The 25,760-nt window shown below is 41.1% G+C and overlaps 1 protein-coding gene across 1 annotated transcript in view; it reads right to left on the bottom strand.

The window, feature by feature from the left end:
- Positions 1–1,206: 1,206 nt before the first annotated feature.
- Positions 1,207–25,760, bottom strand: part of LOC133415087 (chromobox protein homolog 1-like) — a 59,526-nt gene continuing 34,972 nt past the window's right edge. Inside the window, exons 4-5 of the mRNA XM_061700907.1 lie at positions 13,459–13,553; positions 1,207–7,400 (exon numbers count right to left, since the gene is read on the bottom strand). Of these exons, the coding sequence (XP_061556891.1) occupies positions 7,250–7,400; positions 13,459–13,553 (246 nt within the window). The 3' untranslated portion in view covers positions 1,207–7,249. The remainder of the gene's footprint in view (positions 7,401–13,458; positions 13,554–25,760) is intronic.

Below are 25,760 nucleotides of genomic sequence, written 5' to 3'. Positions count from 1 at the left end.
TTTTTTTTTTTTTTTTTTGCAAACTGTCTTGCACTGAGGAGAGGCTTCCTTCGCCCAATCTACCATAAAGTCCCGACTGGTGAAGGGCGGCAGTGATGGTTGACTTTCTAGAACTTTCTCCCATCTCCTGACTGCATCTCTGAAGCTCAGCCACAGTGATCTTTGGGTTCTTCTTTACCTCTCTCACCAGGGCTCTTCTCTCCCGATTACTCAGTTTGGCCGGACGGCCAGCTCTAGGAAGGTTTCTGGTCGCCCATAAACGTCTTTCATTTAAGGATTACGGAGGCCACTGTGCTCTTAGGAACCGTAAGTGCAGCAGAAATGTTTTTGTAACCTTGGCCAGATCTGTGCCTCGCCACAATTCTGTCGCTGAGCTCTTCAGGCAGTTCTTTTGATCTCATGATTCTCATTTGCTCTGACATGCACTGTGAGCTGTAAGGTCTTATATAGCCAGGTGTGAGGCTTTCATAGTCAAGTCCATCCATCCATCCATTTTCTGAGCCGCTTCTCCTCACGAGGGTCGCGGGCGTGCTTGGAGCCTATCCCAGCTATCATCGGGCAGAAGGCAGGGTACACCCTGAACTGGTTGCCAGCCAATCGCACATACAAAAAAACAACCATTCCACACACATTCACACCTACGGGCAATTTAGAGTTGTCAATTAACCCACCATGCATGTTTTTGGGATGTGGGAGGAAACCGGAGTGCCCGGAGAAACCCCACGCAGCCACGCAGAAGATGCAAACTCCACACAGGCAGGGCCGACAATTGAACCCTGGTCCTCAGAACTGTGAAGCAGACGCTCTAACCAGTCAATCACCGTGCCGCCTCATAGTCAAGTCCAATCAGTATAATCAAACACAGCTGGACTCCAATGATGGTGTACAACCATCTCAAGGATGATCAGAAGAAATGGACAGCACCAGTTAAATACATGAGTGTCACAGTAAAGGGTCTGAATACTTATGGCTGTGTGATATTTCAGTTTCCTTTTTTTATCTGCAAAAATCTCAACAATTCAGTTTTTTTTTCTGTCAATATAGGGTGTTGTGTGTACATGAATGAGGAAAAAAATTAACAAATTATTTTAGCAAATGGCTGCAATATAACAGACCAACTGTATTTAATGGGCTTGAATTCTCTTTGTTCCTTTTCCCCACAAGGGTAAGTGTGTCAGATAATTTCTAAACAAAAAATCATTCACATTTAAGAAAATCAAAAACTTTATTGTTTAACAGATAAAAGTGAATGGCCAGTAATAGTGACATTGCAAGATACATGCAAAATAACTATACTAATTTGATGAATGAAAAGAAATGCTTTAGAGGCAAGACAAAATGAATCACAACAGACTGTTCGGAAGACTGATGTATAACAGGTTTGCATAAAACAATATTGAAAGTATAAAAATGTACAAGACTTGCACAGGAGCTGATAATTACTTCAATGAGGTGTCTAAATACAACCCCAATTCCAATGAAGTAGGGATGTTGTGTTAAACATAAATAAAAACAGAATACAATGCTTTGCAAATCATGTTCAACCTATATTTAATTGAATACAATACAATGACAAGATATTTAATGTTCAAACTGATAAACTTGATTGTTTTTAGCAAATAATCATTAACTTGGAATTTTATGGCTGAAACACATTCCAAAAAAGCTGGAACAGGTTGCAAAAAAGACTGCGAAAGTTGAGGAATGCTCATCTAACACCTGTTTGGAACATCCCACAAATCACCATGCTAATTGGGAACAGGTGGGTACCATGATTGGGTATAAAAGGAGCTTCCCTGAATTGCTCAGTCATTCACAAGCAAAGATGGGGCGAGGTGCACCTCTTTGTGAACAAGTGCGTGGGAAAATAGTCAAACAGTTTAAGGACAATGTTCCTATACGTACAATTGCAAGGAATTTAGGAATTTCATCATCTACGGTCCATAATATCATCAAAAGGTTCAGAGAATCTGGAGAAATCACTGCATATAAGCGGCAAGACCGAAAACCAACATTGGAAGCTCGTGACCTTCAATCCCTCAGGCAGCACTGCATCAAAAACAGACATCAATGTGTAAAGGATATCACCACATGGGCTCAGGAACACCAGAAAAGCAATGTCAGTAAATACAGTTCGGCGCTACATCTGTAAGTGCAACTTGAAACTCTACTATGCACAGCAAAGGCCATTTATCAACAACACCCAGAAACGCCGCTGGCTTCTCTGGGCCCGAGCTCATTGAAGATGGACTGATGAAAAGTGGAAAAGTGTTCTGTGGTCCGACGAGTCAACATTTCAAATTGTTTTTGTAAATTGTGGACTCGTCGTGCCCTCCGGGCCAAAGAGGAACAGAACCATCCTGACTGTTATGGACGCAAAGATCAAAAGCCAGCATCTGTGATGGCATGGGTAACTTAAACATCTGTGAAGGCACCATTAATGCTTAAGGGTACATACAGGTTTTGGAGAAACATATGCTGCCATCCAAGCAATGTCTTTTTCATGGACGCCCCTGCTTATTTCAGCAAGACAATGCCAAACCACATTCTGCACGTGTTACAACAGCGTGGCTTCATAGTAAAAGAGTGTGTCTACTAGACTGGCCTGCTTGCAGTCCAGACCTCTCTCCCATTGAAAATGTGTGGCGCATCATGAAGCGTAAAATACAACAACGGAGAACCCAGACTGTTGAACAGCTGAAGCTGTACATCAAGCAAGAATGGGAAAGAATTCCACCTACAAAGCTTCAACAATTAGTGTCCTCAGTTCCCAAACATTTATTGAAGAAAATGTGCTGTAACACAGTGGTAAACATGACCATGTCCCAGCTTTTTTGGAACATGTTGCAGCCATGAAATTCTGACTTAATGATTATTTGCTAAAAACAAAGTTTATCAGTTTGAACATTAAATATTTTGTCTTTGTACTGTATTCAATTAAATGTAGGTCGAACATGATTTGCAATTCATTGTATTCTGTTTTTATTTATGATTAACACAACGTCCCAACTTCATTGGAATTGGGGTTGCACGATAAATTTAAATACAGCAGTTTTAGTTGCAAAAAAATAAAATAAAAAAAATAATCATCTATCTTGTGTTAAAGGCCTACTATTTCATAAAGTCCACGTGATTTGTTGTACTGGTCGTTTTGACATACTTGAGTTTTGTACATTGTATTCCAGCTGATGTCACAGGAGTCCACCAGGTAATTGTATTGGTATGTACAAGGTAAAATGTATGAATGGGGAACATATGGATGTGCACTAAATATAGAAAACATGTTCAATGTAATATTAGTTCTCACATCCGTGAACCATTACTCTTCAGAGTTGTGTGCAGTGCTTGTCCAAATTTTGTTTTTTTATGCCACCTTGGTTTAATGGGTTAAATGTCTCCCATACTAAAACAGCCATGCTTAGTCGTATTTTTCAAAAAGTTATTGATCATATAACATTTTAGGCATTCACAGTAAAGGCAACCCTTAATGACAGAGCAAATGGTGGTGACCCACTGAAATACACTTTTTAAAACGGTAAAGAAAAAAGTGCACAATGGCAAAGACAAACAGCTTTAAAAAAATCATGTTGCACAATTTTCGTGTTGCCCTTCAAACTCTGCAGATACAAGTGCATAAATGACCCTAACTACTCAAACCGATTATACATGTCTTCATACAATCATAATGGTAAAGACATGCAATAGTTCATTTTCACTCTTCATACATATTCAGAAAAATATATATATTTTGCAGCCTGCTACTGTGTTAATGCAAAACAGATGCCTCATCCTAGCACTTCAGCTCACAGATCCCGCTGGTTTATTCCAACAACATAATGAGGCTCTCTCCAGTGGCATTAACGGTTAAGACAGCTTGAGTGACAAAGAACCGTTTGAAAAGAACAAAAACAAAAAAAAGAACTCTGAAAACACCAAGATGTAATCGAGTCAGTTTTTCATGGAAAAGGCATATTAAGCAATAGGTGAAAAATCTTATATATACCAAAATGCAATTCGCATCTTCAGAAGATAAAATAAATGAAGAAATTCCATTTCGGACACCTAACAGTAGAGACATTTTGGCATTTAAAAAGTTAAGCAAATATTTTTCTTAGAAACAATTATGACCTTTTGATGGATAACAACTGCCAATAATTCAAACACTCATATCAGTACAATTAATTTTCAAAAGGAAATTCAGTGGGCAATGTCTTTACCATTATTGATCAAATTATATGAAAATGCCTAGGCTACTTCTAACCGCATGTTTATTCTGTCAATGCATATATACAGCTGTTATTTGTATTACTACAGTAGCTTAAAAGTAAATTGCACTTTAACAACTGCAGAGCATAAAATAATTCTCTTCTCAATATCATTCAAAAACCAGGTAATTGTTCCAAAAGATGAAAGGCTGAGGAAAAAGAAAATTGGTCACAAACAATTTAAATGTCACGTTTATCCTGTTTTTATTATAATGCAAAACTGCACAAAATGTTTGACAAAACTGTATGCAAGCACATGGATCAACAGAGTGAACATGCAAGAAGACAGTGAAGAGGCATAGTGTATATCAGTGAGTGTCAGTAATTTCCTAAATTGTAATTGTGATTGGATGGCATACTTTTACAGTCTCATCGAGAAACAACCTAGAGGCTGGAGTTGAACTGAAATTAGGGCTGTAATGAGTACACTCCGGTATTTTGAGTACCTCGACAGAAAAAAACTGTGAGCAATTTTCTCTGCCCCTGGGAACTGTTAATTTTAGTGTGAAACTCAAAGGATGCACGAGCGTTCATATGGTACAATGCGCTTACGTCAACGTAAGGCTTCTTTATACTCGCGCGGACGGCGAGCGCGCTGACGTCACTGCGGCTAGCCCGCACGCAGTTTGCCTTTTTACTCGAGTGCAACCCACGAGCGCTGTTTGGAAAGTGTGCTGCAGTTCTCCCCCAAGAATTGGCTAGGACCCCACAGGGTGGAGTTTCTTCTGCGTTTTGTGGCCATTTCCGGAAGCTGCTTTTACGTTCCTTTCCGTAACAAGGAACAAAGCAACAACAATGGCAACCGTGGAACAGAGTCTGCTAGAACAAATGGACCTGGATGACCAGAGGACACGTTTAATTATGCTGCAAAATCGATCGAGAAGGCGGCGGCGTAGGCGCTATGTGGAACCGGGAGGAATGCTGATTACATCGTCACAGCATGTGACTAAAATGGAACAATCACGAGAGATGATCTACGCGGCATTCTACGCGCAGCAACAATTTTTGCCGTGTGCGCTTCATGCTACGCAGAACGGCCACGCGGGCCAATTCGTTGGTCAATGTGATGCAATTACGGGCGTTGTCGGCCACGCGACCGCTGGAGTATAAAGAGGCCTTAAGGAAGTAGGATGCGGAAGCGAATCTATTTGGTTGATGAAGCGGGAACATGGCAGCGACGAAGAGTTTCACAAATGCGGAGAATGGGAAAGTGTGCGAGCATTTCATTCTGAAGAGCGAGGCGAGCACTGTGACGTAATCGTCGTAACGCGGACCTTGCTCTCCACCAAAGATGCCCAGTATGAAGCCGCATAGAACCCAAAAAGAGGTAAGTTAAACGCTACGCAACTCAAGTGAGATTAATGTTAATGTACCTTACTAACAACATAGCCCTGAGGGGAACTACGTCTCTATTAATTATGACTACTGTTGAATTTTTGGCTGGTTTACTACAATGGTGACAACAGTATGCCTGCCACCATAAAAATACTTCCTACACGGCGCTTGTACGTTTTGCTCAGGCACTATGTGACATATAGCCAGTGTACTACCATCTGATCTTTAATTGGCTACATTTTGAGTCATGTAGGTAAAAAACCTGGGAAAAGTGGTCAGAGAGGACTAAAATGGTGCATGTACCCCAAGAGTAGGGCTTTGGTGAAGTCAAATGAAGCAAATCTTTGTTTTTCCCCTTTTGACGTGTTATCATTTTAGTTTGAAAGGTTCTAAAACTTTGTAATACATGGTAATATAAACGATATATTTGTCTTATTCCTCGTGAGCTGGTCCAAGGTCATAAAAGCGCAGCCATGAACCTACTGTAATGTCACATGCTAAAATGCTAGCTGCTTAAGTGAAGTTGCACAAAGGCTGTTAATGCTTTTTTTTTTTAATTAATGCCTCATGTTTTTGATACAAGAAATGCCATGTTTTAACAGAAATTTGTTTATATTTACTGAAATTTCCCCACTCAAAAGTGTTTCTCGCCAATAAAATACTGTTTGGTGCTATGCACAAAAAATAAAAACTGTTGAGAATATAGAGTATATAAAAAGGAAACCTACTGGTTGTTCATTAAGTGAAATGTGTTTGTTTTTGTATTCATAATTGCTCTTAACCAAGCAAAAACACATTTTATCCGAATAGTTGATAATTGGATAGACTTTTCAGTAGGATACTCGAAGAATAAAATATTCATTAGCTGCAGCCCGGACACAATAGTAACCGCTTAGCTAACAAACTCTACATCATCCCTCCTGTCAAATATTAAGCCACCAATGGGATGAGGGAAAATGTGCCCTTTGCTACAACAGTGAGGTCAATTACAACCAGGTATGTATTTTGGTTTAGCTGTGCATATTTAATATCAGTGTTTTGGACTGAGCTAACCAAAATAGGAATGCAGGAGAATTTGCAATTTGCAGGACCACTAGTGGGTGGTGATGGACTAAGAGACAAAATAATGTATGTCCCAAAAATATTTGCCTTGTTCAATTGATCGACTTCAGCAGCCAGCATTAAAATACTGTCAGCCGTCTTAATTTTTTACACAACTTTACGAAAGAGATCAAATTGCTTGCCACAGCCCAGCCAACATGAATGGACAGCTGTACACATACTGTATAAGATTTAATAACAGCTTCTGTTTCAATGCACACCCATTTTGGCCTCCAAAATTTATGGCTAGAAATCACAACAGAACACTATAACCAAATTACTGGTAAACATACTTTTAAAAATATTCAATAAAAAATATTCAATAAACATTTTGATAAATGGAAGTATGTATCTTCATGTCACAGGAAGCCTCCCCTCCCCCCAAAAAATAATTAGAAAATAAAATGGTGGAAACTAACACCCCACTCCCTGGACTTTTTCACTTGCCAAAGTGGCCATTACAGTAAACTAAGCTCTACAGGAGTATGTACTGTACTTTAATTACAACCCTGCACCTCGCATTCTCTTCCTCTGACGTGTCCACTTAGCTAATTTTTTTTCTCCTCCTCCTTCTTCTCCTCTTCCTCTGCGGGATAAGAGTGCCAGGTAAGGCGCTCCTCATAGAAAGAGATGACCACCTGGGGACAAGTGACGTTGGCTTCTTTGGCTGGGACAAGGTCAGCCTCATCTGAGTTCTTCCTGTTATGAAATGCAAGAGTGGGAAGGTTAAGAGGCAAGATAATGAACAAACCTATGGTAAATTTCGAGTCGGGAAAATATGCAAGCACTTCGCAGTGCTGCCTAACATAAACATTAACTAGACTTTACACCGATCTGATCGGCCTGATAGGTATCGGTCGATAATTAGCATTTCATGCTGATCGGCTATAATTAATGTCATAATTCGCCGATCCGGCTCCACAAAAACATTTACTCCACATCGCCGTCGTGTACAGTATATATTGGAATCCAAAAACTAGTTTATTTTTAGCCTTGTCACATGTCTTTTGACGTAGTACTGTAAACATCTGACGACCAATGAAGTTATTTAATAAAAACCTGTTGGTGGTGTGGGACAGACAGCACGTCAGACTACAAGACAAATATGGTCTTTCACCATTGCACTATGTCAGACTACTGCAATAAAATCTTGTATTTGGGTACCACCACATCCCGTTTTTTTAGGATCACTGGGCTTCATCTTGTCAACTCAAAAGCGACCGGATACACTCGTTACCATGACGAAGACAACAATAATGGATCGTGCCGTGTGTTTCCCCTTTTGTGCAGGCACACGGCTTGGTAAACGCGAGCTGGGATTGAACGGACATGGCTTCCCAGCCTAAATGTGGGCCTCCGCTAAGCGATCAGAGTCGCTACTACGAAGGTACCGGTTCACTACCAGCCAAGCGGGATCGCTCTGAAATTTCCAGCAAGCCACAAAAGAGGAAGGAAGAGAAACGTCTGGTTCTCCCAAGAAGGCGTGACGACCAGCCATTTTTCTTCTCCCGCCTCTCGTTACCTTTGTTTTTATTTTTCTACATCTTTTCATCTGCAACCAAATCTGTCGCCTTGCTTCCAGAGCCGCTTCCAAATTAAGACCACCCCCAAAGACCAGCTGATCTGTGTTCGTGAGTGGACACTGCAATCCTTACTATGATGGACAACATCAGTGCTTAATAATTGAGGGGAAATTACTAGCTTCATATGAAATCCCAACTTTGCCTTCAACGCATTAAACGCTCACACGCTCATTTATTTTAGCTCAGCGACCACACACATGATGTCCTCTTTACCATTTTCGTACGCTTCCTTTTCTTTCGTTTATCCTTAGGGTTATTTTCTTTTTGTAGTTTGTAGTTGTATGTTTCATTAAAAATACCATAAAATTATACTCTTGGTTGTATTTTGGAGTTTAAGTAAACCTCTGTAACCTAGGACTCAAAATGTCATAGAGTGTAGCAACCTCCAGATCATGAGACTGATTAAAAAGGTTTGTCGTCATTTCACCTAAAGTTAAACTTGTAAAAAATGACATGGTGCCCTTTTCCGAGACATTAGTTTGATTTTAACAATAAAATTTTAAAAGTACGATAAACTGGATGTAACGCAAACGTTGCTCCCGGCTTATTACTTTCTCCTAAATTAATTAAATTGTTATTTGGCCTATAACTGCTCGACAACCTTTAATCGGACCTCAGTGAAAAAATATTTAGTTGTCCCTTTTATATTAAACACTCTGCATCGCTGTCGAATTTTCTTTTCTTTGGCCCACTCATGGTTGAAGAAGGATTCAGAGCAGTAGCAGAGTAAAAACAGAACAGCCAATGTCAAGTCAATGCGCTACCTGGTGGAACCACTGGGCATTACAGGACAACCTGGTGGAACCACTGGGCATTACAGCATAACCTGGATAAACCACTCGGCATTAAAGGATGTGAAATCCTTGGTTGATTCTGTACCAATGTTTGGCGGGCTGGATTGAAAAGATCAACCGGCCGGATGTGGCCCGCGGGCCGTAGTGTGCCCACCCCTGGTATAGGCTGTTGGGTTTGAGTTTGATCAACAATGTTGGGTTACAGGTACACTATTAGACACTTCCTTCTCCTCCTCAAATTCATCAATGGTCCCTGCTTAACCATTCTTGGACTGGGACCATGGTGAAGTCGAACAGTCAGTACAAGTGTAGTTGCGTTACATCACCTTTTACATTAATGTAAGATGCAATGTAAGATGCATTTTCTGTGAAGCTAGCCGTATCATGTTATTATCCTTAAACAATCACAGAAGTATACCAACTACGGATAACTTAATTAGCTTAACATCTAACCGGGTTTTGTTCTGATAAGCCATCCTAGAGTTCCCGCTGGCCGTTACAGAAACGTTGCCGCGCCATGTCAAAGCAAGTAGGAAATGGCCATCTGTTGCCCTAATTATGTTTGTATTCCTTTTGATAAGATAAGTGACTGTGAAGGAAAAGCTCAGTGCGTGGAATTGGACTGAATGGATCCCTCTTTTGAAGTTATGTATTGTACCATTTTAATCCTCATTCAAATTGGTGGCACATCTACATTTTCATCCTGATGGGAGATTTAAAAAACTCTCACACAAACAGAACATCAACATCGTAATAGAAGATGGTACTAGCAGTAGATCAATGATTTTAGTATGTATGTTTCTGATCATTTTGTGTGTGTTCTAAACATTCCATTGTGAGCCAGACTGTAATGTGAGCCATTAATGTCAAATTTGTGTTGCAGCTAGTTATTTCCTGTGTGTTTGTGTGCAGAGCTGCCAACATATAAAAATTCAATGAGAGAACAATTTGTTCGAATCTGTCTGCATTTCCATATTTTCAAAATTTTGTCAAGAACATTTCCGTGCGACAGTCAAAATCATAATCGATAAAGTATGGCTTCAATATTCGTCATCTTAATGTTTTTATTACATCAACCTTGTAATGGTGAACGCAGTCTGAATCAAAGTACCAGTATATGAGAGTTCGACGTTCCATCCATTCATTTTCTGAGCCGCTTCTCCTCACTAGGGTCACGGGCGTGCTGGAGCCTATCCCAGCTGTCATCGGGCAGGAGGCGGGGTACACCCTGAACTGGTTGCCAGCCAATCACAGGGCACATAGAAACAAGCAACCATTCGCACTCTCAGTCATGCCTACGGGCAATTTAGAGTCTCCAATTAATGCATGTTTTTGGGATGTGGGAGGAAACCGGAGTGCCCGGAGAAAACCCACGCAGGCACGGGGAGAACATGCAAACTCCACACAGGGGGGGACGAGGATTGAACCCTGCACCTCAGAACTGTGAGGCTGACGCTCTAACCAGTCGGCCACCGTGCCGCAGTTCGACGTTCCATCATCAAAAATATAATAAATAAACATTTGCGATAACTTGCAATGAGTCTCTTACAGCGCTGCGAAGGCATATTGGCCCACTCATCTTTGCAGAATTGTTGTAATTCAGACACATTTGAGGGTTTTCGAGCATGAACTGCCTTTTTAGGGTCATGGCACAGGTCAAGACTTTGACAAGGCCATTCCAAAGTCATCTATGTTTTTTTTCAGCCATTCAGAAGTTGACTTGCTGGTGTGTTTTGGATCGTAATCCTGCTGCAGAACTCAAGTGTGCTACAGCTTGAGGTCACAAACAGATGGCCGGAGATTCACTTCAGGATTTTTTGGTAGACAACGGAATTCATGGTTCCCTTTATCATAGCAAGTCTTTCAGGTCCTGAAGCAGCAAAACAGCGCCAGACCATCACACGGCCACCACCATATTTTACTGTTGGTATAATGTTCCTTTTCTGAAATGCGGTGCCAGATACAACAGGGCAAAAAATTATTTAGTCAGCCACCAATTGTGCAAGTTCTCCCACTTAAAAAGATGAGAGAGGCCTGTAATTTTCATCATAGGTCTACATCACCTATGAGACAAAATGAGAAAAATAAAAAAATCAGTCTGATTTTTAAAGAATGTATTAGCAAATTATGGTGGAAAGTAAGTATTTGGTCAATAACAAAAGTTCATCTGAATACTTTGTTATATACCTTTTATTGGCAATGACAGAGGTCAAACGCTTTCTCTAAGTCTTCACAAGGTTTTCACACACTGTTGCTAATATTTTGGCCCATTCCTCCAAGCAGATCTCCTCTAGAGCAGTGACGTTTTGGGGCTGTCACTGGGCAACACAGACTTTCAACTCACTCCGAAGATTTTCTATGGGGATGAGATCTGGAGACTGGCTAAGCCACTCCAAGACCTTGAAATGTGTCAAAGTGTCCTTTTCAAATCTGCAATAGAAGGTGTTCAAGTCGTCGGCTAGCCCTTTATTGTTCTCAGTTTGGGGGGATAGTCACTTGTAATTGGTTAGCGATCGCATTCCTCGCCAGACTGATTTAGTGTCGTTAGCGGTAAACTGTTTTTCCTAGGTTTACTGCATAATTTCTCTTTGGCATGTTAATTGTTCATGTTAATAGTTGATAAATAAGCAATAATTGATAAAAGTACCGAGCGATATTTAGATAATTGTAATGGATACAAGTACCGTCACTTCTTAACAGCAGAAGCGGCGTAAGTGTTTTTTTCTGTTCTCATCAATTCCTGTGACTTATCCAAAGCAGGTCCCGAGCGCACAGACGGAACCTCAGGCCAATGTGCTCGCATATTAGTCCGCCGCGGAGTAATATTTAGAAATTACATTTGTGTGTTGAAGGTGGATGTGTGGAATGGATCTAGCTGCCAGCGTTCAAGGACTACAAAACAACCTATGACGACAGCGGCAACTCATCAGATCTATACAATTCATGTAGATAGCCTATATTGAGTTCAAAACGGCGAATTTCGCCGAAAGGCGACTGATTTGCATGTATGTATAAATGGTCAAAAAAAATCTTTGTTGCATTAAGCAAAGTATCATGCAAAAGCTGTGAATATTTAAAAGATGTCATCTTGAGATGACAGTACTGTATATAAAAGTTTGTTATGCCACGGACGTCCGGGTTTAAGAATTAAAGCTTGGTTTCATCTGGTCTGTCCATCTCCATACAAAATGACATTCTTAAAAAGACTATTCAAAACATACTGAGTATTTACATATGGGAGAGACAAACAATCATATTACTGAGGTACAGAAACTAAATTTATCGCTATAATAGTTTAAGAGAACTCATGTTTTGTTTTATTTAACTTTCCACAAGGACGTAGCAATAGAATGTACAGGTGTATGTGTTGTGCCACACACGTACATCTGCTTGTGAAAGCACTCATTTCTAACTTTCAAGTACGGCCTGAAAACTCAATAATTCACTACTTTTTTTTTTTATATTATCAGTTTTGGATTTTACAGTTGTTATCTAAGAAATATACTAAACTGCGGTGAAATGTCAGTACTCGCCCAGAAAAGCTAAATTTTCTGACTACAATCAATACTTACGCTTTGTATTTTACTCTGTGAGCCCCTTCTCTTGATTAGCTGTTTCAGCTTAAGTTAAAAATATCCACCATTAAAAGCACGTAAGGGCCTAGTCCAAAGTGTTCTCTAAACCGACCCCTAAAAATTACAGTGAAGTTTTTAGCTGCGTTACTTTGCCTAAAAAACTCAACTTAATTAGCGCAAGTAGAACATTATTTGTGAGAAGAGCAGTGTAGGTAGTAGAATAGGTCTTGTATTTTCGTCATCAATTCCTTTTTTTTGTGTGTGAATTTATTTGTTTTATACGATTTTAGAGGTGTTTCAAGTTCTCATTCCATGTTTTTCCCCCCAAAAATTCTACCTTGATGGCAGCCACTTGTCATGTTGCTATCCACATTTTACCTGCTAAAAAGAAAGCCCACAGCTGAAAAAGATTGTGGTGATAGCCTGGAAAGGCATTACAAAAGAATGTCAGTGTGATGAAGTCAATGGGTCAGTGGCTTGATGCACTGATTACAAAGGATTTGCAACTAAACACCAAGTCTTATTCACTTTAATCTATTTTAACTCTGTTCCAAGACTCAGGCTCTTCTAAACATGTTTTTGTCACAAATCTCTCTCTCTCTCTCTCGGTCATGTATATAAATTGTGTATCAGATCCAGATGTAAATACCTGGAAACAAAAGTTGACCATGCATGTTTTTGGTGTCAAAACCTAGTGGTTCACTCTATTAAAAAATTAAGGAATTATAGCCTCACTCTTCCAGTGTTTTAAAGCGAGTGCATAAATTTGACATTTATGAATTGTAAATGAAGAAAGAGGACCTACCATTTCATCAGGAACATCAGCTCACCACTTGAATCTGTTGCACCAATAATTCTTTCTGGCTGCAGACCTCTCCCAAAACCTCTGACTTTCTCACCCTAGAGACAAGGAACGCAAATACATAAAACATTGAGTATCACACTGGGGAGGAACATTTCTAGCCACCTCACAATTTGATTCGACGATTGATGAATCTTTCTTCGCTCTCTCTCTCTCTCTCTCGTTCCCTCTCTCTTTTCTCTCGCTCATCAATATTTTTTGTGACAGACCGACACAACGTAGCACAAATGTGAAGTGGAATAAATAAATGATATCAAGTTTTCAAAATTTTAAGCAAATTAAACGGTTCAGAAAAGGAATGAATGTTAATGGGGGGGGGGGGGACTGGTGACAGAAATAACATGACTCTGATAAAAGCAATAATAAACATTTTATGAAAATGAACCAATGAAAATAAGACATTGCTTTTGAATTGTGGTCCAACAGAATTATTAAAAAATAAAAAATAAAAACTCTTGAAAGAGGCCTGGACAAAAATAATGGAACTCTTAATACAGTGGAACCTCGGGTTACAAACGATCCATTTTACAAACAATTCAGGTTACGTGTAAAATCTTCACAGAAAATTTACATCGAGTTAAGGATTATTTTCGGTTTGCGAACGGTCTTGGTATGGACAAAAGGAAAGAAGTATGTTGTGCTTCTACTCGCACTGCGGGATGATCATTGCAATTGCATTCATTTCAACGGGAAACATTATCTCAGTTTAAGAATGTTTCGGGTACCACATAGGGTCATGGAACGAATTAGGTTCGTAACCCGGGGTTCCACCTTTTTGTTGCACAACCTTTTGAGGCAATCACTGCATCCATTTTCTTAACGTTCAATAAGACTTCGCTCCCTTTGAGCAGGTATTTTGGCCTACTCTTCATGAACTAATGGCTCCAGTTGTCTCAGGTTTGAAGGGTGCTTTCTCCAGACAGAATGTTTCAGCTCCTAGCACAGATGTTAAATAGGATTTATATCAGGGCTCATAGAAGGACACTTCAGAATAGTCCAATGTTTTGCATTTAGGCATTCTTGGGTGTTTTTAGCTGTGTGTTTTGGGTCATTATCCTTTTGCAAGACCCATGACCTTCAACTGAGACCAAGCTTTCTGACACTGGGCAGCACATTTCTCTCTAGAATTCCTTGACAGTCTTGAGATTTTATTGTACCCTACAGGGATTCAAGACACAAAGTACCTTATGCAGGAAAGCAGCCCCAGAACATAACAGAGCCTGTACCATGTTTCACAGAAGGGACAGTGTTGCTTTCTTGGTATGCTTAATTTTTGTGTCTGTGACGATAGAACTAATGTGCTTTCCCAAAAAGTTGCAATCTTTTTTGTTTCATCTGTCCATAGGAGATTCTCTCAGAAACGTTGTGGCTTATCAACATGCAGTTTGTCAAATTCCAGTCTTGCTTTTTTACGATTTATTTTCAACAGTGGTGTCCTCTTTGGTCGTCTCCCATGAAGTCCACTTTTGCTCAAAACAACAATGGATGGTGCGATCTGACACTGATGTACCTTGACCTTGGAGTTCACCTTTAATTTCTTTGGAGGCTGTTCAGGGCTATTTTGTATTTTGTTCCCATTCGTATTATTTGTTCCCATCCATGGAGGTTGGCCACAGTCCCATGGATCTGAAAGTGCTGAATAATATGTGTCACAATAGTCACGGGAACATCAAGCTGCTTGGCGATGGGTCTTACAGCCTTTACCTTGAACATGCTTGTCAATAATTTTCTTTATAATCTCCTGAGACAACCCTCTCCTTCGCTTCCCATGGTCCATGTTTAGCAAACATGCATCGAAAGCGATGGCTTATTTTCATTGGTTAACTTTCATAAAATTTGTATTATTAGTTTGTCAGATTCAAGTTTATTACTTTGACCACTGCAGGTTTCATAGAAACTATTTTATCCAAATGTGTACATTTTAATGCAAAATAAACTATAGATAAAATGTTTATATATTTTAAGGCAATCAACAACGCGTTAACGTCCATGATTAAGCTGAAAAAGTTAACGCGATAAAAAAAATAAAGTAAAAATAATGTATAAATGTATTAAAACACAACTTTCTCCCGCGCGGATGGATACGTTTCTGTGGTGAAAAGGCAGGGTATGTTCAGCCAGCCAGCCAGCAATGATGAGTGAGGGAAATGACCCAGGTCTGCTTCAAATTCCATTTTAATAAGATGCCTAATAATAAGATGAATTGTGGATAAAGGTTGTGTGTACAAATTGCAGCGATGAACTGTCGTTCCATCGAAGCACGCGTCGAAAGTACCCCATTCGGGCAAAGCATATGTTCGCTAACGTTAGCAAAAATGCTACAGACACTGGAATCCAGCCGCAATGATCAAGCTACTTTGACTTGGACTTGGACTCGTTAACAAAATGACAAGTAGATTAAATAATGCAATAGGTAACCCACTACAGTGCCGTGAAAAAGCATTGGCCCCCTTTTCAAATTATGTTTTTAAAAGGTTTCCCCACTTTAATATCAAATAAATGTAAATATAACCCAAGTGAACTTAAAATGCTGTTTTCAAATGGTGATTTATTAAGGAAAACAGAACTAATCAAAGTTACCTGGCCCTGTGTGTAAAAAGTAATGACCTCCTAAACCTATTAACAGGTTGGGAAATCCTCAGCAGCAACAACTGAAATCAATCATTTTGTATATCTGGCAATGAGTCTGTCACATCTCTGTGGAGATATTTTGTCCCACTCTTCCTTGTAGAATTGTTTGAATTCAGCAAATATGGAGGGTTTTTGAAAATGAACGGCCTTTTTAAGGTCATGCCAGTGCATTTCAATCAGATTCAAGTTTGGACTTTGACAAGGCCATTCAAAAACCTTCATTTTGTTTTCTTAAGCCATTCAGAAGTTGACTTGCCGGTGTGTTTTCTACAGCAGAACCCAAGTGCCCTTCAGTTTAAGGTCACAAACGGAAGGCTGAACATTGTCTTTCAGGATTTTCTGTTAAAGAGCAGAATTCAAGGTTTAATCAATCACAGCAAATTGTTCAGGTTCTGAAGGAGCAAAGCAGCTCAAGACTATCATACTAACACCACATTTGACTCTTGGTATGATGTTTTTTTTCTGAAACGCTGTGCTACATTGACGCCTGATGTAACGAGACACACACCTTCCAAAAAGCTCAACTCGTATCTCGTCAGTCCATACCAGTATAACATTCTCTTGGGAATCATTCAGATGTTTTTCTTTTGCAAAAGTAAGACAAGCATTTATGTTATTTTTGGTCAGCAGTGTCTTTCCCCTTGGAACTCTGACATGGATGCCATTTTTGCCCAGTCTCTTCCTTAATCTTGTGCCATGAACACCGACCTTAACTGAGGTAAGGGAGGCATGCAGTTCTTTAGAAGTTGTCCAGCGTTCCATTGTTACCTCCTGGATGAGTCATTGCTGTTTTCTTATGGTAATCTTTGAAGGACGGCCACGCCTGGGAAAGTTCACCACTGTTCTATGTTTACTCCATGTGAAGATAATGGCTCTACTTATGGTTTGCTGGAATCCTAAAGCTTTAACACTTTTCAGATTGATAGATGTCAAATACTTTATTTCTGGACTGTTCTGGAATTTATTTGGATCGTGCCATTTTGTTGCGGCTTTTTTAGATCTTTTGTCCGACAGATTCTATTTAAGTGATGAACAGGTCTGGAGGTAATGTGTGTGGATTTATATACACACACATATACATATATATATATATATATATATATACACACACACACACATATATACATATATACACACACATATATATATATATATATATGTATATATACGTATATATACATACATACACACATATACATATATATATATATACCCACATATAGACACACACACACACACACACAAACACACACACACACTACTTGCCACGTGAGTTCGCATCATTCATTCTCGCTGCCGTCTATATTCCGCCTCAAGCTAACACGAACGCCGCACTGCTAACGCTTGCCGAACAAGTCAACGAAATAAAAAAAAACAACCGGAATCACCCCTCAGTATTCTCGGGGACTTTAACAAAGCTAAACTCAACCACGAACACCCTAAATACAAGCAGCACATCGACTGTCCGACCAGGGAAAATACAATTTTAGACCATTGCTATACTACCCTAAAAAACGCATACCGTGCTATACCTCGTGCAGCCCTGGGCTCGTCTGATCACTGCTTAATTCACTTAATACCGACATACAGGCAAGAACTTAAATGCGCGAAACCTACAGTGGAAACAGTGAAAAAGTGGACCAATGAAGCAAAGATGGAACTTCAAAGCTGTTTAGACTGCACAGACTAGAGTGTCTTAGAAAATTCAGCTGGCACCCTGGATGAATATACAGACACTGTCACATCCTATATCAGTTTCTGTGAAGATGTGTGTGTGTACCAACAAAGTCATTTCGCACATTCAACAACAACAAGCCGTGGTTCACTGCCAAACTTAAGCATGAAGTCCTTTGAACGTCTCGTACTATACCACCTCAAGAGCATCACAGGTCCCCTGCTGGACCCCCTGCAGTTTGACTACCGAGCGAACAGGTCTGCGGATGATGCAGTCAACATGGGACTGCACTTCATCCTAGAACACCTCGGCAGTCCAGGGACCTACGTGTGGATTGTGTTCGTGGACTTCAGCTCAGCGTTCAACACCATCATCCCTGAACTCCTTTCATCCAAGCTTCTCCAGCTCAGCATCTCACCTGCTATCTGCCAGTGGATTTACAGCTTCCTGACGGGCAGGACACCGCAGGTGAGGCTGGGTGAGGCCACCTCATCCACACGCACACATCAGCACTGGGGCGCCCCAAGGTTGTGTCCTCTTTCCACTGCTCTTCTCTCTCTACACGAACGACTGCACCTCAGCGCACCCGGCTGTCAAACTCCGCAAGTTTGCAGATGACACCATTGTCATCGGCCTCATCAAGGACGGTGACGAGTCTGCATATCGACAGGAAGTGGAGCGGCTGGAGCTGTGGTGCGGCCGACACAACCTGGAGTTGAACACGCTCAAGGCTGTAAAGATGATCATGGACTTCAGGAGGCATCCTTCGCCACAGCTGCCCCTCACGTTGTCCAGCTGCCTTGTGTCAACAGTCGAGACCTTCAAGTTCCTGGGAATTACAGTCTCTCAGGACCTGTAGTGGGCGACCAACATCAACTCCATTCTCAAAAAGTCTCAGCAGAGGATGTACTTCCTGCAGCTTCTGAGAAAGCACGGCTTGCCACAGGAGCTGCTGAAGCAGTTCTACACAGCGGTCATCGAATCAGTCCTGTGTTCTTCCATCACAGTCTGGTTTGGTGCTGCGACAAAAAAGGAAAAACTCCGATTGCAACGGACAATCAAAACTGCTGAAAGGATTGTCGGTACCCCCTACCAACCCTTGAGGACTTGCACGCTGCCAGAACTAAGACAAGAGCGAGCAAAATTCTCTCGGACCCTCCACATCCCGGTCATCAGCTCTTCCAGCTCCTTCCCTCAGGTAGGCGCTACCGATCAATGCAAACTAGAACTAGCAGAGCCTAAAACTGAATGTGGGGACTTTGAATGTTGGGACTATGACAGAAAAATCTCGGGATTTGGTTGACATGATGATCAGGAGAAAGGTTGATATATTGCGTGTCCAGGAGACCAGGTGGAAAGGCAGTAAGGCTAGAAGTTTAGGGGCTGGGTTTAAATTATTTTACCATGGTGTAGATGGGAAGAGAAATGGACTCGTGGTTATTTTAAAAGAAGAGTTGGCTAAGAATGTCTTGGAGGTGAAAAGAGTATCAGGTCGAGTGATGAGGCTGAAACTTGACATTGAGGGTGTTATGTGTAATGTGATTAGTGGCTATGCCCCACAGGTAGGATGTGACCGAGAGGTGAAAGAGAAATTCTGGAAGGAGCTAGACGAAGTAGTTCTGAGCATCCCAGACAGAGAGAGAGAGTGGTATTAGGCGCAGATTGTAATGGACATGTTGGTGAAGGAAATAGGGATGATGAAGAAGTGATGGGTAAGTACGGCATCCAGGAAAGGAACTTGGAGGGACAGATGGTGGTAGACTTTGCAAAAAGGATGCAAATGGCTGGAGTGAACACTTTTTTCCAGAAGAGGCACGAACATAGGGTGACCAACAAGAGCGGAGGTAGAAGTACGCAGATGGATTACATCTTGTGCAGACGATGTAATCTGAAGGAGGTTACCGATTGTAAGGTAGTGGTAGGGGAGAGTGTGGCTAGACAGCATAGGATGGTGGTGTGTAAGATGACTGGTGGTGGGGAGGAAGATTAGGAAGACAAAAGCAGAGCCAAGAACCATGTGGTGGAAGCTGAGACAGGACGAGTGTTGTGCAGCTTTTCGGGAAGAGGTGAGACAGGCTCTCGGTGGACAGGAGGAGCTTCCAGAAGACTGGACTGAAGGTGATCAGAGAGGCAGGCAGGAGAGTACTTAGTGTATCTTCTGGCAGGAAAGGAGAGAAGGAGACTTGGTGCCTGAGGAATGGAGGAAAAGTGTGCTGGTGCCTATTTTTAAGAACAAAGGTGATGTGCAGAGCTGTGGGAACTTTAGAGGAATAAAGTTGATGAGGCACACAATGAAGTTGTGGGAAAGAGTAGTGGAGGCTCGACTGAGGACAGAAGTGAGTATTTGCGAGCAAGAGTCTGGTTTCATGCCTAGAAAGGGTACCACAGATGCATTATTTGCCTTGAGGATGTTGATGGAAAGGTACAGAAAAGGTCAGAAGGAGCTACATTGTGTCTTTGTCAATCTAGAGAAAGCCTATGACAGAGTACCCAGAGAGGAACTGTGGTATTGCATGCGGAAGTCTGGAGTGGCTGAGAAGTATGTTAGAATAATACAGGACATGTATGAGGGCAGCAGAACAGCGGTGAGGTGTGCTGTAGGTGTGACAGACGAATTTAAGGTAGAGGTGGGACTGCATCAGGAATCAGCCCTGAGCCCCTTCCTGTTTGCAGTGGTGATGGATAGGCTGACAGATGAGGTTAGACTGGAATCCCCGTGGACCATGATGTTTGCAGATGACATTGTTATCTGCAGTGAAAGCAGGGAGGAGGTGGAGGAACAGTTAGAAAGATGGAGGCATGCACTGGAAAGCAGAGGAATGAAGATTAGCCAAACTAAGACAGAATATATGTGCATGAATGAGACGGGTGGTGAGGGAAGAATGAGGCTACAGGGAGACGAGATAGCAAGGGTGAAGGACTTTAAATACTTGGGGTCAACCGTCCAGAGCAATGGTGAGTGTGGTCAGGAAGTGAAGAAACGGGTCCAAGCAGGTTGGAACGGGTGGAGGAAGGTGTCGGGTGTTTTATGTGACAGAAGAGTCTCTGCTATGATGAAGGGCAAAGTTTATAAAACAGTGGTGAGGCCATCCATGATGTACGGATTCGAGACAGTGGCACTGAAGAGACAACAAGAAGCAGAGCTGGAGGTGGCGGAAATGAAGATGCTGAGGTTCGCTCTCGGAGTGACCAGTTTGGATACAATTAGAAATGAGCTTATAAGAGGGACAGCCGAAGTTCGATGTTTTTGAGACAAAGTTAGAGAGAGCAGACTTCGATGGTTTGGTCATATCCAGAGGAGAAATACTGAGTATAATGGTAGAAGGATGATGAGGATGGAGCTACCAGGCAAGAGAGCTAGAGAAAGACCAAAGTGAAGGTTGATGGATGTCGTGAGGGAAGACATGAGGGCAGTTGGTGTTGGAGGAGGATGCAGGAGATAGGCTTACATGGAAAAGGATGACGGGTCTGTGGCGACCCCTAAAGGGACAAACCGAAAGGAAAAGAAGATCGCACTACTCTCTTGAAGTCTCGGCGCCCCTTTCACAATTGTCATTGCACCAGACTATTGCAATATTAGTCTTTTGAACTGCTCTCAGTGCTAGAGGTCCTTGCATCTTTTTGCACAATTGTCCCAAAAAAAAAAAAAAAAAAATGTACCGGCATTACCAGATAACTCGCAGCCCTTTATTGCTCAGTGACTGTTTTTTGTCAATGTCTTTATGTCTCAAAAGTGTTCTCTGTCAATTGACTGTCTGTTGTCGTACCAGAGCGGCTCCAACTACTCGAGACAAATTCCTTGTGTGTTTTTTGGACATACTTGGCAAATAAAGATGATTCTGATCCAATTATCTCACTCGGGTTCAATATGAGGATGACTGCAGTGACAACTGGACAGAAGACCATAATTGATAAACTCCATAGGATGGGTAAGCCACAAAAGTTCAGAGCTAAGGAGGCTGGCTGTTCACAGAGTGCTGTGTCCAAGCATATCAATGGAAAGTCTCGTGGAAGGACAAAATGTGGCAGAATATGCACCAGCAAAAGAGATGACCATGGGCTTCAGCCGATTACACTGGGGAACACAATTTTTGTTGAGTTAGGTCTGACAGCTGTTTTTAACTAATTTTTGGGTGCGGAATCCAAAACTGATATCTGTTTTTCTCTGTCTCGTCAGGTTTTTTAACTATAGATCCCCTTTTTCTTCAAAAATGACAAATACTGTACTTAGATACATGCATAAAACCTTTCAAATATTGATATACAATTAAATATGAAAGAAAGAGGAATGACTGCAATGTTTATTTAACACTATTATGTTTTACAAAGGACATGGCACAAATCCTCTTCATTCCTACTATGCTAGCTTTCTGTTTGCAGATATTGGCAGTACTGACCTATTGGGAGTTGCACACACCTCTCACCGCACTGTCTCAATTGTGACTGCACAAAGAAGTTCCCACGTACCTTTAGATGAATCCAATCGTAATGGCTCCATCCATCCATCCATTTTCTGAGCCGCTTCTCCTCACTAGGGTCGCGGGCGTGCTGGAGCCTATCCCAGCTGTCATCGGGCATGAGGCGGGGTACACCCTGAACTGGTTGCCAGCCAATCGCAGGGCACATAGAAACAAACAACCATTCGCACTCACAGTCATGCCTACGGGCAATTTAGAGTCTCCAATTAATGCATGTGTTTGGGATGTGGGAGGAAACCGGAGTGCCCGGAGAAAACCCACGCAGGCACGGGGAGAACATGCAAACTCTACACATGCGGGGCCGGGGTTTGAACCCGGGTCTTCAGAACTGTGAGGCTCACGCTCTAACCAGTCTGCCACCGTGCCGCCCGTAATACCTCATGAGTGGAATTTTGCTTATCTGGAGGGTAAAAGCTGTGGAGAAAAAACTTGACGTGCTAGAAAAAACTGACTGCAATTTTGGAATCAGCATGCCAATTTTAGTTTGAATCAGCATAAAATCTAAGAATTATTATTTTCAAATTGTTCCCCAGTGTTATCAGAGTGGAATGAGGCGGGAGTCACAGCTTCAAAAACCACCACATTCTGACACACACACACATATATATGTACACATCTATCGTTTTACCCCTTCCCGATAGCCCTTTCCTTTGGAGGGCCAAGATGAAGGAGTAAATTGCCCTAGGAACTGGGACAACACGTCAACGCCCTTTACCTCTTACTGGCTGTGTCGTAGGAAGAAGCGAAAATTGTTTACATTTCCAAGATGTCATCGTGTCAGATGATATAATTTTTTAATTTGTGCCTGTTTATGCAGTTCCTAAAGGTGACTGGTATTTTTAAATTCTTGATAATTAATGTTTTCTACCACGTGACAGGGTGAATACATTTACTACTATGTTTCTACTTTAGAAACATTTTGAAAGGAGGAACATATTTTGACAAACTGACCTTATGGCCTAACATCGGCCAATAAATAACACCAATAACAACAATCACAAAACATTTGTAAACACACACAAAAAAGAAATCAAATAGAATAAAAAATAAAATAAAAAATGATTATCAGTTAGGCATCTCATAATACAGCGTTGAGGTAAAACAGAAGCACGCTATTATCAAAAAGACAGAACACACAGTTATTGACATTTGGGTAATTTTCCATATGATATGGTAATAGTGTGATTATTTAATTTTAGGTATTGCAGATTTTTTTATTTGAACATTTTTAATATTTAGGAAATGTGTCAAACAAATGAACATGAAATATAAATAATATAACATTAAAAACATTTAAATACAGTATCTACATTTTAACTGGAAAGGTGCAACAACCTAGACTGTATTTTTTTTTTTTGCTTCAGTCTCATGTCATTTTTGTTCATATTCTTTAAAAAGGAACTTTATCATTGCATTTTGACACTTGGCTTTCATTTCTGGAGTTTTGTGTTGTTGTAGAAGACGGTTGTCTTGTCGCGTTCCTGTGGCGTCTGGTTGTTTATAATATTGACCAGACTTCATGTGTGTTTAGCAAACCCGATGTCGGACGAGGATATGTAAACACTAAAGCTCAGGGCTTCACGACGATGAACTGCTGCATTACATGATTATAGGCTACAGTTTATGGAAAGAGAACGTCACAGTATACTAAGAAGCGACATTATTAACGACGCTACATTAGCTGCGTAGCTTCTGAATTATAGCAAAGTCCGTTTAATGTGAATGTCGCCATAGTCTGACGGTAGAATAGTGACGTGTGAGCTCGTCATAACAAGATGTTTACGATTCAAAAATATATATATATTTAAATTAATTAAAAACATGACTGTCATTAGTATGAATATCAATAATTATGCCCACTTACATTTATGTACTTCCTTCTCCGTTCTGCCATCTTGTAAGCAAGCTCTTCACCTGTCAGTGGGGGCGGAGTCCCATACCCCTCACTTTCAGGTGAGCTCCTAGACCACACTTGATTTTAAGGGCTATACACCCCTTCGTCTTAGCCCTTCCCCTAGGAGTTGGGATTGCAAGTGCAAAACCAAGGGCTAAGACGAAGGGGAAGGGCTAAGGGGTAGAATTGGGATTGGGCACCTCATCTTCATCAGAAATAGAATCAACCACAACATACTACGTCTCACTGTCATGCTGCCATAAAAGGCACAGTGTCTTGCAGGTTTTGCATCACATCTTTGGTGAAATAAGTAAAACTTTAGCGCTCATTGGTCATGCTAATGCTTTGTGGTGGTTTTTCCAGGTACATCACCGGATGACCAGGACTGTGCATGTGCATCACTAAAATACCCAATAGGATAAAACCTACTGTGCATGTGCATCACGGCGACCAGCCATAAGAGGCACACAAAGAAGCGCAAGCAAGCAGGAGGAATGGAGAGAAAAACAAAGCTTAAAAAAATAAACGACCTTACTACTGAGCACACAAAACTCCAACCACGTCGACGATTTTCATCGTCGACGTGGTTGTGACTAATCGACGAATCGTAAAGCGTCTATGAGTGCCTAGAAAAGCGCTATTTAAGTTGAATGCATTATTATTATTACTTTGTGTTGGTCGATCACACAAAATCTCAATAAAAAACATTTACGTTTGTGGTCCCAAGTGGTAAAATGTGAAGAATTTCAAGGGGTATGAATACTTTTTCCAAGACACTGTAATAGAAAGGCGACTGTTGTGTTACTGGCTCTGATGCTACATTAGTGTAGCAACAAAGCTAACAACATACTCCACAGATTGAAGAACACTATAAAGGATAGTGGGTTATATCATACTGTAGATGTTTTTGTATCGCACAACGATGCAGCTGTAGGCCCAAGTGAAATTAACAAAAAATTTCCTCTCCGCAATATTTAGACATCTTTAAAGGTCAGAGGACAAAGATGTTAAAAATGTTCTTGATAACTCTAGAACCCCATTACAAACCACATCTGCCATTTTGGAGTGATTATATAGCCGATATACAGCACTTACGGTGGGTACGGAAAGTTTTCAGACCCCTTTAAATTTTTCACTCTTTGTTATACTCCAGCCATTTGTTGAAATCATTGAAGTAAATTTTTTTCCTCATTAAATGTACACACAGCACCCCATATTGACAGAAAAAAAACTTAATTGTTGAAATTCTGGCTGATTTATTAAAAAAGACAATTGGAGACTCTAAATTGCCCGTAGGTGTGACTGTGAGTGCGAATGGTTGTTTGTTTGTATGTACCCTGCGATTGGCTGGCAACCAGTTCAGGGTGTACCCTGCCTCCTGCCCGATGACAGCTGGGATAGGCTCCAGCACGCCCGCGACCCTAGTGAGGAGAAGCGGCTCAGAAAATGGATGGAAAATATCACACAGCCATAAGTATTCAGACCCTTTGCTGTGACACTCATATATTTAACTCGGGTGCTGTCCATTTCTTCTGATCACCCTTAAGATGATTTGACACCTTCATTG

The sequence above is a fragment of the Phycodurus eques genome, chromosome 16, assembly GCF_024500275.1.
Source record: "Phycodurus eques isolate BA_2022a chromosome 16, UOR_Pequ_1.1, whole genome shotgun sequence".
NCBI lineage: Eukaryota > Metazoa > Chordata > Actinopteri > Syngnathiformes > Syngnathidae > Phycodurus > Phycodurus eques.
This window is presented reverse-complemented; position numbering and strand designations above follow the sequence as displayed.